Source organism: Macaca thibetana, chromosome 4 (assembly GCF_024542745.1).
Source record: "Macaca thibetana thibetana isolate TM-01 chromosome 4, ASM2454274v1, whole genome shotgun sequence".
NCBI lineage: Eukaryota > Metazoa > Chordata > Mammalia > Primates > Cercopithecidae > Macaca > Macaca thibetana.
Window position 1 is genome coordinate 6,155,252 of NC_065581.1, and position 15,643 is coordinate 6,170,894.

Genomic DNA, 15,643 nt, shown 5'->3' on the forward strand with positions numbered 1-15,643 from the left:
CCCTGAGAGCTCCTACTAATTAATATGTGTTGCAATTGGAAAGGTTGCAAGGAACACCAGAGGCTTCTGCCTTTTTCTGCTGTTCCAAACTGAGGAATTTCATTCCAGACATGACTAAAAGAAAGAGACAATAACACTTTTAAATAAAAGCTGATAGGGTTGGAGACTCAGAAGCTCTGGAGGGAGACTCAAGTCCATCATGGAACCTACATCTGGCAGCGGTCACCACCCAGGGAATTTTGACCTCTAGGCATCTGCGGGTTAGTAATGCAGGTATGCTGTTGTCACTTTTATAAAAGACCAGACGGAAGTTTTATCTTTACCCCCACAAAGGTGACCCCGAATCATATTCAGTGTGGTCATACTCATTATCTGGTAGAGATAATTACCACCTCCACCACCATTAGAAGTTCTCATTGGCAGTTACATAAATCTGACACAAGAATGGGGTAACAAGGCATTATTACATAATCATGATTTGTTTTGATAGATGAACTTTTTCAAAAAATATGATCCATATAGATAAATGTGAAAAAGTTCCTTGGTGATTTACAAAGGCCAAGGACCATGCCCATTGAGCACCTGGGTCCTTAGATGTATCTACGACCGTTCATTCCAAAAAAAGAAGTTTTAGCTGCTTTACAAACCAAAGGATGAGTTAGATATTGCTTTGTAATTAAAAATTGTTCTTAATAAAACTGTTATGAAAGTACATTGTGACTGGTCTGTACGATCAAGGAATAAACTTTAGAAATAAATACAAACTTTATGTATTTATTTCTGTCTTTACAGTTCATTTGGGATGACTCAGATGTGAAATTTCTAATCAAAGTGAATTTTAAATGTAATCTGAATGTTTATAATTAAGGTTTGTTGCATGAAGAGGTTTGCTCAATGTGAGGCTTCCCATAAGATGACCAAGTAAACACTGGAAAGAAAATGAATAAAACATGGTTTTATTGTAAACCCCCTGTGGAGTTGTTTGGCAACATATCAAAGGAGTTATGTCATTACTGTCTTTTTCATGCATGGAAAGAAAAAAAATCTTTCTAAATACTGGGACAAAAAGAAGGGGAGGAAAAGATGGACAAAGGGAAAATAACTTTATTTTCTGTTTATCTGTAGGATCACAGATGCATGAGGATCAGGAGCACTAAAGTCCATTTCATCTCAAAGGTCTTGTACTGGGTCCTAGAAAAATCCAGGACCTACTCCTAATTGTGGTCAGTTTGATTTACTAGCTGGAGTTCAAGATTTTTTTATAATGCTAAAGAGTACATCGAACATCGATTGGTTAAAAAAGTTTAGTCATGAGTTAGTTCCCAAAAGGCATAGTCAGAGCAAAGTATTAATGGGGATTAATGATGGCATTGTGGTTCAATATTAGCAAAAGGCCAGGTTTAAAAATAAGTGCATACATCTCAAGGGAAGCTGGAAAGTCCAGGATGGCAGCAGTACAAACACTGAAATTTAAAAATATGTAACTATACTAACATTTTTTTCTCCCCTCCTACCTTCCTAATTTTCCCATTAATATTACCTTTTTTCTTACTACAACTGAATCAGAATACCATGGAATCAAGTAACTGTAAATGTTGAGATCCTATAGAATAAACTTCAGTTGTGTCAACCTTAGTTTTCAAATTGCAAAGCAAGCCCCCAGAAGAGCAAATAACCCCCTACTACATTTTTCTTCAGTGCTTATGGTGACTAGCTGTATATAATTTCGACCATGGAGAAAGGGTTTCTTCAAATAATAGCGTGGTTAGTTATTACTATGGGACCTCAGACATTCTTGTATCTTTTGATCCAATGTTTAGTCCTGGGAAAACTTTGAGCTATATTTGAGAGATTTGCTTTCCCATGCAATCTTATGCTGCTTTTTTCATTGCCATACCACTGCTGCATGGTGGAGAGCTGGTATAGAACAGGCCTCCAAAAATATCTGAATTAAAGGAATGGACATATGGGAGAGGGAAAAATGCAGAGCAGGAGAAGGAAAGAGAGAAGGATGTCACAGGAGGAGAGAGGAGAAAGAAAGAGGGTATGAAGGGAACCCAAGGTGCATGAAGCTGTGCATATCCTAAAGGGATATTATTTCCATCAGAGAATTTGCCATGCTGAGCTAAAATTTTCTATTTACTAGTCTGTGTTCTCTGTTAGACTGTAAGCTCTGTAAAGGCAGAAACTTAATTTTGTTCACAACTGTACTCCAGTGCTTAGACTGGTAGATTCGCACTAAACTCTTGTTGAACAAATGAGAAATATTGAGTGTTTTACCACTATCACTACCACCACCACCATCACCACTATCACCACCATCATCACCATCATAATCACCACCACCATCACTACCACCACCATCACTCCTACCACCACCACCACCATCACCTTCACCATCTCCACCACCACTGCCATCATCACCATCACTATCACCACCATAATCACCCTACCATCACCACCATTATCATCACCATCACCACCATCACCACCACCATCACCACTACCATCATCACTACCTCTATCACCACCAAACACCACCACCATTATCATATCATATTTGCTACCTGATCTTCTTTGTAAACTCATTCTCCAGGGTCCCAGTGCCTATGGCTATTTAGAATCCTCTGATTTATACCATTCTTCACTTATTCCCCAATTTCAAAATTCACCTCATCTGGGCTCCATTCCCTTGGGGCTCTCTTCTTTTCTAGGCGATAGCGACTCAGTTTGATATAATAATTGTGTTATTGGTAATAATGTGTTGATAGTGGCCCTCTAAGGTGATATGATCTGAGAGGAAGGACAATATCTGGTTTCAGCAAGGCCACTTATTTGTTGTGTGACTTCGAGTGAGTGACATCACTTCCAAGGACTTCTGCTTCCTCACCCAGAAGACTCTTGGAGAGTCCTCCCCATTGCACATGCTGGTTCTGTGTGTGTTTCAACACAGATCCTCCACTGGTAATGCCTTAACCCACTGGAGTAAATATAGATGGAGGTGGTATATGTATGTGTTTCACAGTGAATAATGAGCCATTATCTGCGATAGCAGCAGCCTTTGCAGAAGCAGCTGCATCTCCTTGGGGGAAATTATCTGCCCATAGTTGCTGCCAGATCCTATCAGTCAGGAGGCAGGAACGGGCATGGACAGGTAACCACCCCAGGTGGTTGCACAGCCTTCCCTTTTCCCCAGAACCATGCTGCCCGTGTCACAATATGTCATGGCTCACCTTCTTTGACAGTCTGACTTGGGGCTCCAAGTCCATGTCTGGCTTATTCACAGAAACTTGGGGCTAGCAATAGAATGCTTTATTAATGCCATGTGAGTGAAGTAAGTGTTCAGATGGCACAAAGTTAAGCATTCTTCTTTGCTTTCTCTGGCAATTTTCCTGGTGGGAACTGTCACATCAGAAATGTATTGGAGGGAAAGCAGCCATCAAGCAATGCAATTTAAAGGAAGAAGTATAACTTTGGGCAAGTTTCTTCATTTTTTCTAATTGCTTCTCTTTTTTTTTTTCTTTTCTCTCTTAAATCAATCTGCAGTATAGCTTGGTAAAATGCACCACTCAGTATTTAAAGGAGCCTAAGCAAACGTTAGCTTATGTAAGGTTATAACATCTCAGGTCTAATCTCTAGATGATGAAAACACAGGATTTTGGGCTTGCTTTCTCCTGGGAAACTCCAACAGCCCCAGGCTGTCCAGATTGTCATAACTTTTCCTGCTTTCACATGAAAGTGAAGTAACAGTAACTCAGAATAAGAACAAGGGAAGTTACTGAATTTATAAAGGAAAAAATAGAAGAAGGGAGAGCACTATTTTGAAGAATGAAAGAATATTCTTGCTGTCAATGTGGTTTGAGCACAGAGACAAAATTTCACTTTAAAGACAAAGATGCGAGGCCAGCAGAGGTTAGTTATTGACCCTGGGTCACATAGTAAGTTAATAGCACAACCAGAATCAAGGTCCGGTCTCTCGACATGAGCTGAGTCGCTTCCCATATGATGCTGCCTTCACTTTCTTTTCGTAAAGGACGAAAACCAGCAGGCTTTGAGTGATTAAGGAAGACAGATTCACTATGCAGGTGAGAAGAGTGTTACTTACATTCCATAGGCAGGGAAACTGAGTCACAGAGGGGTTTAGTGCTGTGGTCCTCACTAAGGGTGATTTTTACCCCCAGTGGACATTTGGTAATATGTGGAATCATTTTGAGTTGTCACAGCTGGTAAGGGAACAGTTATGACAACTTGCATCCCCTGGGTAGAAGTAGGGATGTTGTTAAACATTCTACACAGGACAGCCCTCTACAACAAACAATTACCCAAGGTCACATACAATAAGTATAAATATACTGGACACTAAATATTTTTATCTGGGGATTGTGCACTTAAAATCTGTTTGAGATAGAGTTTCACTCCTGAGTGCAATGGCGTGCTCTCTGCTCACCACAACCTCGGCCTCCTGGGTTCAAGCAATTCTCCTGCCTCAGCCTCCTGAGTAACTGGAATTACAGGCATGCACCATCATGCCCGGCTAGTTTTTCTGGTTTTCAGTAGAGACAGGGTTTCTCCATGTTGATCAGGCTGATCTTGAACTCCTGATCTCAGGTGATCTGCCTGACTCGGCCTCCCAAAGTGCTGGGATTACAGGCGTGAGCCACTGTGCCTGGCCCAAATTCAGATTCTTATCATCACTGAAAGTTTGCACAATTTGGGTTATCGGTGTTTTTTTTTTTTTTTTTCCAACCTGTACCCACCTGTTTCCTGAAAACTCCTTGCCAACCTTCAGTGCTAGACTGGTCCTTGACTACAGTAAGCAAATTGGGCCCCAGTCATTTGCTCTGCATCTTGTCCCCACCCAGCTCCACTCTCTCCAGATACTCAGCAAGGACTGGTCTGCTCATCCTCACTGTTTCCCGGCAGCAGGGGCCCTGAGGAAAGTTCTGCCTTCTTTCATTCTCACCTGGGGGTGAAATGAGGTCTGTGTGCTATTCTTTCTGGAGAGTCTACATGCCACCTATACCTCTGCTCTGGCATTTGCAACCTGCGAAAGGGATTTCTAGCCTCTATGACCAGGCTGGGAGGTGTTTCAGAGGAATTCAGAACAACTCTGCGTCAGCCTCTGTTTTACCTGAGGCCTGGGCCCAGCCCCTGAGAAAACACACACAGCTCCGTCGCCCTGAGACAGGGTTCTGGCTAGGAGTCCACAACTTCCAAACATTTTCTTTTGGGCTCTCTAAGCTCATCTTTTCATACTAATAAAGTCAAATCATTACTTGAGAAATTTAAAGATTTTTTTGTCTTTGTTCTTTAACTACATTCAGAAGTTTCATGATAGATTTCCAGGATTTGTGAACAGGGGAGTATCTGCCTGAAGGACCAAAGAACACTTGATTTTTCTTCTATGTCATTTTTTTAAAAATTGATTTCTGGAGGCTCAGTATTTTAGCTTTTAAAATTATTAAAACTGAACAGATTTTAGAAAGCTTCACAGAGGTATTCTAAGGTTTAAAGGAGCTAATAGAGGTGAAAGTTTTTTGGAAAACCATTGAACCTTTTGTATATGTAAACAAGGATGTGATAGAAATGGAAATACTGCTCAAAATCTCTCAGGTCAGGACCTCTATCCCTTAACACCCAAATTCTCCCCCTCCAAAAATAAAACCAAACCATTTTCCAAATGGATTTTCTCTGTCTAGTTTTAAACTTTTTAATTGGGATATACATTTTCAAACTTAGAACTTCATAGGCTTTATATGATTAATAAAATCTCAAGGCAATTTGCATTAGGAATATGTGTGCTTATTCAATAATTAACAGCTTCCGCTTGGCCAGCTGCCACCACAGACCCATTAGGTTAACTGCTTCCTGTCTGCTCCCCTTTTGCACTGGCTTGTGTTAGGCAGTGATTTCTGACTTCTGGGTGCGTAAAAGTACACACAATGTGTGAGTAGGCTTATGCTGATGAGCGTGCCGTTTCAGAATGCTTCAGAAGGAATTAATTTAAATTTAACCACTGCTAGCTGTTGCTTCCTCTCTCACTGCAAAATTGTTATGGTAACTTCAAAGAAGAAAAAGAGAAATCTTGTGGGCAAAACAGTAAAAATAGTGATCACATGCAGGTCTGATACATGTTTGTTATAAATGGTCAGGACACTTTTGTAAACATTTCCCAAATTCAACATTCCCCCAAATCTTTGGAATTCATTGTCTTCTCACTATGGAATGTAAATGCACAGAAAACAAAACTGGCTTTACATGTTGGTTTCTACTTTCACCTTTTATGCTCCGCTGTTTCTTAAATTTACATGTAGCTTAGTTATTAATAAAATAAAAGCAACCATTCTTAAAAGCTAACCAGAAATTATATTTCAAATCATTCTCAGTCTAATATTTTTATATTAACAATACTGATTTCATTTAGCTCAAAAGAATATACAAACCAAACTCAAACATAACATTCTTTCTAAGAAAGAATTTCTTAGAAAACTTAAGGAAATTGATAATATATTTCTTTTTCTCAGTCTTTGATTGTTTGAAATACCAAGCAGCTTAACATTTCATCAGAAATAATCTACTCTTCAGCCAGATTGGATACACTTCTCTATACCAAAGTCTGGCTCTCCATGCTGGGTACATTGATATAATCCAGGACTACACGGGTCCTGGACATCCCATTTAATCCACGTCCCACACCTGGCCCCACCCTTCCCACTCATGGGAATTCTGTCTCCTTTCTCAGAAAGTTGTTCCACTGCAGAATCTCTGCATTCTCAAAGTTGTTTTAGGATATCTTGCAGAGAGCAGTATGGAAGGCAGAAAATGTCTAGATTTGAAGTCAGCAGACCGGAGTTCTAGCTGCAGCTTTGTCACTGACAGCTGTCCTTACCCTGTGTCCTAACTTGTCAAAGGGCATGAGTAATGCCTGCCCTACTTACCTCACAGGATCCTGCAAAGAATCAATACCCACTTCATAAGTGAGAAAGCCCTACAGTGACACATCCTTGTGACAAGAGTCAGGATGAGACGCAGCCATTCATTTCTTCACACCTACTATCAGTGTGAAAATGGAGAACAGCTGTGCCTTGCACATCTTCTGTGCACCTTGATGTTTGGTTGATCAACTGTTTGATTATAGTCATTGACATTTTTGTCATGATCACTCCTCAGTCCCTAGGCAAGGGGTTCTTAAGAATAAGTGGTCTATAGTATCATGATATCTATCATTGTTTGTCCGAAGCCAAAGAAACATACAGTATTGAGATGATAATTCTGTTTTATAGCACATGATGAACTCAGAAAATTCCAGGAGCTATACTGGGTGTCAGAAGCTAGAATCTTACAAATGAAAGTTTATGAAGTGCAAGTCATCATTTCAGCAGCTCTTAATGAACTGGCATCTATACTGAGGCGAATGATGGGTGTAATAGATTTTAGGTGTCAGTAGTTGCTGCTTACCATTGCAGACCCCACACGGCTGACTTTGATGGGATTCCCTCTTCCAGAGAGGTCCATTTGCGCTCTGTCCATCACATACAGGCAAGTGTCCAGGATGCCATCTTCAAACTATTTGGAGAACAAAAAAAGAGAAACTACTTAGTGTTCACTCTGCAAGCAAAATATTCTCCGATGAAAAATAACATGAAACCACAACCTAATGTTTAGAAATGTGTGTTTCCTGTATAGTGATCTCCCATGATCTTTAGTATGAAATATTAAAGTAGAAGGAAAGAGACACCTTCTTTTTTTCATTAAAGTGAATAAGAATATAAAAGCAAGCCAGAAACATAAACAGAACTACTAGAGAGTTGATAGACTCAGGGATCATGAGCTGACTTGAAGTTCTTCAGAAAATGATTCAAGTTAATTTAGAAGGTCTTTTCAACATATTGGCTCCTGTACCCAAGAAGAAGGAATGAATGATTTACCAAAGTCAGGCCACAGTCTTAGGACCTTGAAAGTAATGTAAGCCCTCCTGCATTTCGAAAATAAAGAACTCTCAGGTGTATCACAGGAAGGTGCTTCACACTACTTAGTTTGCACCCAGAGAGTAGGAGACTTCATATAGTGACTGTCCCTCTAAGGTTTCCCCTCTTCTGAGACAAGGTGGACCCCAGGATCAAGAAGAGGGCAGAAGGCTGCAGAAAGTAGATTACATTATCAAGGGAGGAGTCTGGTACCAGTTCAATTTCCTTAGAAAGAACTGCTAGCCACAGGCAATACCAGAATTTTCTTAAAAAGGACTAAAGATCAAGTAGCAAGACAGGAAGATTTTACCTATACTGCACCTCACTGTCGTAAGAGATTTTCTTGAATACAGAAACCTCTGTGCTATTCACCCAAGTGCTTGTGACAGAAACCACAATCATAAAGGTTAATTACCACGCAATTCTTTATTCAGTCCAGTTAGAATACCCACTCTGGGTTTATCCCAAACTGACAGGATGGATGCAGTAATGGGTAATTGCACTAGTTCTTCAGGTATGCAAATAGCTCAGTATTTTGGTTCTTATTAAGCAGCTTCTCTCAGCTATATTTGCTGGGCATGATAGCAACTAATTTGAGAGTTAAAGAAATAGTCATAGAACTGATTGATTCCCTGCATCACTGTAAACACGTGGCTGATTATCCTGGCCAAAGGGCACAAACCATTAGCCTCTTTGAGTGACAGAAGATACAGTCAAGTGACTGTGCTCCAGGGTGGCTACCCAAAGGCGTGCCTGCAAGGAGTGCCCTGACTGGGCTTGGGACACCTTTCCAGACTTCCTTGCTGCCCACCTTGATGACTTTTCCCCTTGTTAGCTATCTATAGATTGTCACATTTGGGCCATAAATAGAATTACCAGGCTAAAGGCTAGAAATTGGGAACCCAAGAAAAGGGCATCAGGCAGTAGGCAGTATCATCGAGGGTTGCATATCACTGAGGAGGGGATGGCTTGAAACCAGGGAGTCAGGCAGGAATCCAAAAACAGGGGGTGCCAATGTTGTTCATAGCTTGGCAGGAAATCAGAAATGCAGGCAGGCAAGCCTGAGCACTGGGCATGTAATTCTCCAGAGTCAGGGTGAAGAAGCTGGTCACAAAGCCAGGTAGGCAGGATGACACAGGTACTGGAGCAGTGGGTGAGGAACACAGGGAGATCCCATATGGAAGTCAAAGCAAGGCATCCGGAGCCAAGAAAGTACCCTGTGACCACCAGATTCTGTGAAACCTCCCCGCTGGATGCCCAGCGCAATGATGCACAATTCCAGCCATCCCAGCCAAAACTCCTGAGAAATGACATTCACCTCCTCTCGTGTCACTAATTAAAAATCATTTTGAAATCACAGGACAGGCATTCATTTATGGAAACTGGTAAAATATCATTCATTTGCTCCATTGTTAAAGATACCAAACCGAAATAGTTTGAATGATCGAACGTCTTAAAGAAATGCCATTTGTTACTTTATGTCTAGACAATAACTTGAGTTTGCAGCTGATAAAATCTTTCTGTGTAAAAGCTCAGTGGGTCTTCCTTTGATGAAATGATAACACACTTTTCTAATTAGCAGTACCCTAGGCTAACACTTTAAAAAAAAAAAAAGAAGAGGAAGAAGCCATTTCTTTGATTTGGGCACACCCCTTGCAGTATCCTTTGCATCACTTTCAAAATACCTTTCTTTATAAGCCAGGTTGAACTAATGAAATTTCGCTGTTCTAAGTGGCCAAAGCATTTCTCTATAGAATGCCACATTATTCATGGAGTCTCTCATTTCTGTAACACTGTAATACCCAGAGATATGTGGTTTCAACTGATAAATTATGCAGTTGTCTTTATGAGTCCCTACTCCTAAGCTCTCTGCCTTGCAGTCTCAAATCCTAAAAAGCAGGAAATTGTGCTTGTCTAATATCGATATATGGCACCCTGAAGGGATACATGTGACAAAAAATATGAAGTAAAAATATCCTTGACAATAGCAAATTTTAAGTGGCTCACCTGACCATAGCTCCAGCTTCTGGTCTTGATGTCATTGACCTCTCCATAAAAAATTACCCCAATGTCATTCAGGACATACTCTTCTCTTTCTTTCTCATTGTCCAGGTACACAGCATCATCTGCATCAGGGTTTAAGCATAGCGACCATTACCAAACCAGACTGTTTCCAAACACTTGCAAGTTGATTGTGTTTCTAAACTGCATTTTATCACCCAAATTTTAAAAAAATGACCTTTGTTTCACTAAGCATAGCTCATTTTCCAATATTTTCAGTAATGGTGAACATAATCAGCACCAAAGTTCAGTCCGTAAACAATGACATTTGTTAGCAAAATGCTGACAAACTCTGACTCTTTAAGTTCCAAGCAGGAGAATTAAATTGATATGTCTCATTAAACGTTTTATGATTCTGGTGCATCAGTAGTTCCAGAATTCTATGATGCTGATGTAAATCTGTAACACAAATTAAGATATAATTTCCAACCTTTTAACATTACTAGAAAACTAGATGAATTGAAAATGGTTTTTAAGACAAATCTGGGACACATGAGAAGGCAACAGGCTAATCTGTCATGTCATGCCTGTTTTGTGGCCCATTGCTGGCAGGAGGGAAGCAGTAGGTCATCTCCTTTTAATGAAAGATACATGTGGATGTGCTAGTATGTGTGTGTGTCCAACCAGCTTCCCTGGCCAGTGTCTTTCATTGCAAGGACTTTTCTTCCCTGTGGCTAGAATCTCAGGAGGGTCATGCTCCCCATCTATCCACTTGGTCATCAGTCTGGTACTTATTCCCAGGCCTGGTGGGAGAGCAGCAAAGCATCTTTAACACAGACAGGATCCTACAAGTGTAAATCGCACTCAGGAAAATGTGTGTGTTTGGGACAGGCATCTAAACGTTTTTAAATGAATTCTACCTCAAGGTAATGAAATAATTGATTATAATAAATGCAAAAGGAATGGTAGAATTAGAATGTCACGATCTTGCAATCCCTAATGAAATAATGAATTGAGGCAGAAATAATTCGTTAAGAAGGGAACTTCATAATGGGTGGATGAGACTGATAAAACGTGAACCGGATACTATTAATAAACCTAAATATATGTACCTCCTGCTAGGATGAATGTCCTAGGAAGCAATGGCATGACTTATGAAGTATTTTTGCCCCTTCCTCAAAAAAAAAAAAATGCCACTTGAAGCTGAATCAGATACAGTCTCTAGATCTAACTAGCTGCTTAACAGAAAATGCCACAGTGGTTAAAAAAAAAATCCCACAGTGGTTAGAGAAACATATTTCATGACACCAGGGGATGGAATCAGCAAAATTCAGAATATAGAAAGTTTGACATAAAAAATGACTCAGTTTCAGCCATAAGTTTGTGGCATGAAGAAACAGATGATGAGGATTACTCTAGAGGAAAATATTTAAGTGACATATCAACCAAATTTAATCTACAGACTTTAATCCAAATCAGCTAACTAAAAAGATAATTTTTAGACATTGGGAAAATTAGATTAAAGATAGTTCATTAGATAATACCAAGGAGCTCTTGTTGATTTGTATTAGCTGCAATAATTATACACAAACACACATAAACACATGCATACACACATATGTACATATGTATCTATGTATACTGTATATATACCTATTTTTAAAAAGCTGCATGCTAAAATATGTACAGGTAAAATAATATGATTACCAGAATTTATTTGAAAATGCTAAGGCAAAAATAAGGGAAAAAAGGATAAAGCAAATGTAACAAAATCTTGATAACTATTAAGTCTGAGAGACACATAAGTAGATACTCATTGTGCTATTCTTTCTGCTTTTGAGTTTGTCTGAAAATATTTATATGAAAAATTAACTTTGTCAAAAGGTATACAACCCAAATACAAAATGAACACGTACAAACTGTTTCCAATTGGATATGAACATTCAGGAATGTAAAGATATAAATTCTACCCAAATTAGTCTATAACCAATGTGAACCCAACCAAACCTCTACTCAGAAGTTTTGGAACTTTGCATGCTCATTCAAAAGCTTATCTGGAAAAAACAATGTGAAAGAAAACAGCCAGGCAGGGTGTGGTGGCTCATGCCTGTAATCCCAGCACTTTGGGAGGCCAAGGCAGGTGGATCACTTGAGGTCAGGAGTTTGAGACCAGCCCAGCCAATATGGTGAAACCCCATCTCTACTAAAAATAAAAACATAAGCCAGGCATGGTGGTGTGTGCCTGTAATCCTAGCTACTCGGGAGGCTGAGGCAGGAGAATCACTGGAACCCAGGAGGCTGAGATAGCACTACTGCACTCCAGGCTGGGCAACAGAGCTAGACTACTCCGTCTGAAAAAAAAAAAAAAAAAGAGAAAATAGCCAAAAACTAATCTGTTGAGAAAGAAGAAAAATTGAAGGACTTGTTCAAAGGTAAATTAAACTTTGGACCCCAATTTATAGTTTCCTGCATCTACGCCCTTTGCCATGTAACTAGCAGTTGGTCCCTCTAAATGTGGAATATCCTTTCTTAACTTTAGGCTTATTTTTGGCTAATGGGGTGTTAGCAGGAGCAATGTTGGCAGAAGCAAGTAGGGGTCTAAAATATGACTGCACAGCTGAGCATGTGATCATACAAATCTGCTATTAGCTGGAGGAAAATACGCCCCAGCAAGCCCATTGGTCAAAGAAGGATGAGAGACACTGGAGCAGAGGGTCTCTGGAGCTCTTAGGGAGAGACGGATCCTCTCCAGCTATTCCCACCTGAAGCAGAGTTGGCCAGTCAAGCCCAGTCTGGATGAGCCCAACCCCAGCCAAGCCCCAGATCCATGAACAAGTGCTTATTGCTGTATGCCACTAAGATTTTCTGGTTCTTTCTTATGTCGCATTAGTGTGATTATAGCTAACTGAAACAAAGCTACACTTAAAACTGACATTAGCACAGTAATGGACAAATACATGGCAGGAGCTAGATGTGTATTAAATCTTAGTAAATAATAAAGATGGCACTTAAAATCAATAGGTAATAATAGATCTGATCAACACGTGGTGTTTTGACAGCTGGTTATCCATGTAAGAAAAAAAGTGACAGTAAGATCTCTTTATCCCACTGTATACAAACTGTATCCTTGGATTTAAGAGGCACATGTGTGTCTCTTCCTGACAATCTTTATTTCACCTGACATGTTCCAGATATAAGCAGATAGAGAAACATAACATTCAATAAATATATGAAAAAATGCTCAACTCTACAAATAATCAGAGACATAAAAACCAAATTAACCATGAAATACCAATGAAATACCATAATTCTCCTACCATACTGGCAAATATTAAAACAAATGGTTAACCACCAGTGCCAATGAGAGTATGAAGAGATGGATACTCTCATCTACTATGGCTGTAGTGTAAAAAACTGCAGCCTTTTAAAAGGGTAATTAGGCAATATCTATGCAAATTTAAAATATGAATTCACTTTGCCCAAGCAATGCTATTTCTAGGTGTCTATTCTGCAGAAACATTCGTACAAAATGTATGTGCAACCTTCAAAATGGCATAGCATGCTATAGTGAAAATGGGAAACAATCCAAATAGTTGTAAACAAAAGACCAAACTAATATGATATGACCATACCAAGCAGCCATTAAAAAGAAAATGCATGTACTGATATAGAAAACGCTCCAAGATACACTGTGTGAGAAAATGAGGTACAGAGCAACAGGTTGACACAATCTCATTTGTAGTTTAAAAAAACCTAAATTCTCTAGGTATATATATGCAATCAATATATAAAATAATAGCAAAGTATCTGTAATGATATACACAGTTAAAGTTGGTTTTCTCTGGGGATTCTCTAGGATTGGAAGATTGGTGAAAAGGAAAGTTTACTTTTAGCCATATATATGTACATGTGTGTTTATTTGAAAAGAACAATATATTCAATTAATTGCCAATTAAAAATGAGAAGGACTGAAAATACTTTAAATGGATGACATTACAACAAAATGTTAATTGTTGGTATCTCTGATTTGTAGATCTTTGAGTTCTTTTTATGCTTTTATTATTTTTATTTCTATAATGAGACTTTTCCATCAGAAAAAGTTATTTTTTTAAAATGTGTTTCCATTTAAGTGAAGCTACCCATTTAATAAGAGGCTAACAAGTCCAACTTCTATGCATTAGTTTTTCTTTAAGAGCAATATAGGGTTGGACTCTTTTTTATTATCAATGTCCTTAAGCACAACTTTTTTCTCCTTCTTTACGTCTCCCTGAACCCTTTCCTTTCCAGTACAGACTGAATTAAACCTCGTTCCCTTAGTGCCCTATGGAGGCTGGGGTAACATTTATCCCACTGTATGGACATTGCCCTTTAATTATTATATTTATTGAATAAGTATGTGTTTAAGTACTTACTACTTAATTTTTTTAAGTAGCAGCATGTAAATAAGCATTGTTACACTGCTTATTTACCACCAGGAACTTTCTAAGTGCTTTAGAACAGGACACATGAACTCATCAACACTCATAACATCCTTGTGAGGAAAGTAGCCCCATTTCACTGACGAGGAAGCTGAGGCAGAGAGCAACATAACTTCTCCAAGGTCGTACAGCTAGTGAGTTGCAAAGCTAAGATTTGAATAAGCTGCCTTCCAAGTAGTCCATGGCTCTTGGGTCCAAGGGATCAGATGACTGTGTCCCCAGCTCCCAACACTGTGCCTTGGAACACGGTAGGAAGTCAATCAATGTCTACTGAAAGAATGAGAGATGGGGACGATGTCTGGAGCTTAGAGAGTAAGGAAGAAGTCCAAGAAAATGAAGGATTTACCTTTGGGCTTTGCGTTAGTATTGATGGGAAGTGATAAATTTAGGTGGCAAAGCATGAATAGAGAGGAGTTCTGGAGCTCCAGACTAGGCCACTCTTTCCCTTCCAATGCTTGAATTAAATCTCACCTCAAACAGGCAGACATTATCATGAATCCACAATATGGCAAGGAAGTCAAATGGGAAGGCTTGATTTTAATTTTAAATTTATTTATGATTTTGAAAAGAAGATTGAGGGTGGAAAGCAGTGCTTTATTTCCCCTGTTTTTATTCAGATCTGTCACTTTAAAATATAGTTGTCCAAAGCAACGTTAAAAAAAATTGTATCACGATGGAAACTCCAAAAAACTCCCTATGTTTGGAAGGCTAACAAAAATAGAAAAATGGAATCATTTGCCCCTGGAGATTTTTGCTGTTGGCTTTTTGATAGTGTTTTTGTTTGTTTTTAATTTTCTGGTTAGCTTCAGAGGGGTGGGGTTTCACTAAGTTTCAGGGGAAGCTAGTTCTTCACTTAGCAAAATGGAAGACTCGACTAATAGGAGAAACAAACTAACAAACAACTCACTATTCTAGAAACCCAACAATTTGGACTGGTAGAAGGTAGATGTGTGTGAGGCTTGTGTGGAATGTGGGAGCTGGGAACTCAACTGAGGACTGAGGGGAGAAATATGGTCTAGACAGTTCCCAGAGTAGGAGTGGCTGCACCTTGGACCAACAGACAACTCTTTGATCGCAGGTGACCTCTGGCAGACAACCACCATTACAATAAAACTCTGAGAAAAACAGATTACACATGGCACCATTGGTGAGTGTGGCACAGCACCTCCATCCACTGCCCAGAGCAGCTCTGTCACC

General features: G+C 39.4%; 1 protein-coding gene across 3 annotated transcripts in view; it reads right to left on the bottom strand.

Annotated features, from left to right (window-relative positions):
- The window catches only part of F13A1 (coagulation factor XIII A chain), a 160,731-nt gene that overhangs the window by 87,185 nt on the left and 57,903 nt on the right, over positions 1–15,643 (bottom strand). For all 3 annotated transcript variants that reach the window (XM_050789671.1, XM_050789670.1, XM_050789672.1), the window contains 2 exons: positions 9,975–10,093; positions 7,459–7,566 (listed from right to left, as the gene is read on the bottom strand). In XM_050789671.1, the coding sequence (XP_050645628.1) occupies positions 7,459–7,566; positions 9,975–10,093 (227 nt within the window). The remainder of the gene's footprint in view (positions 1–7,458; positions 7,567–9,974; positions 10,094–15,643) is intronic.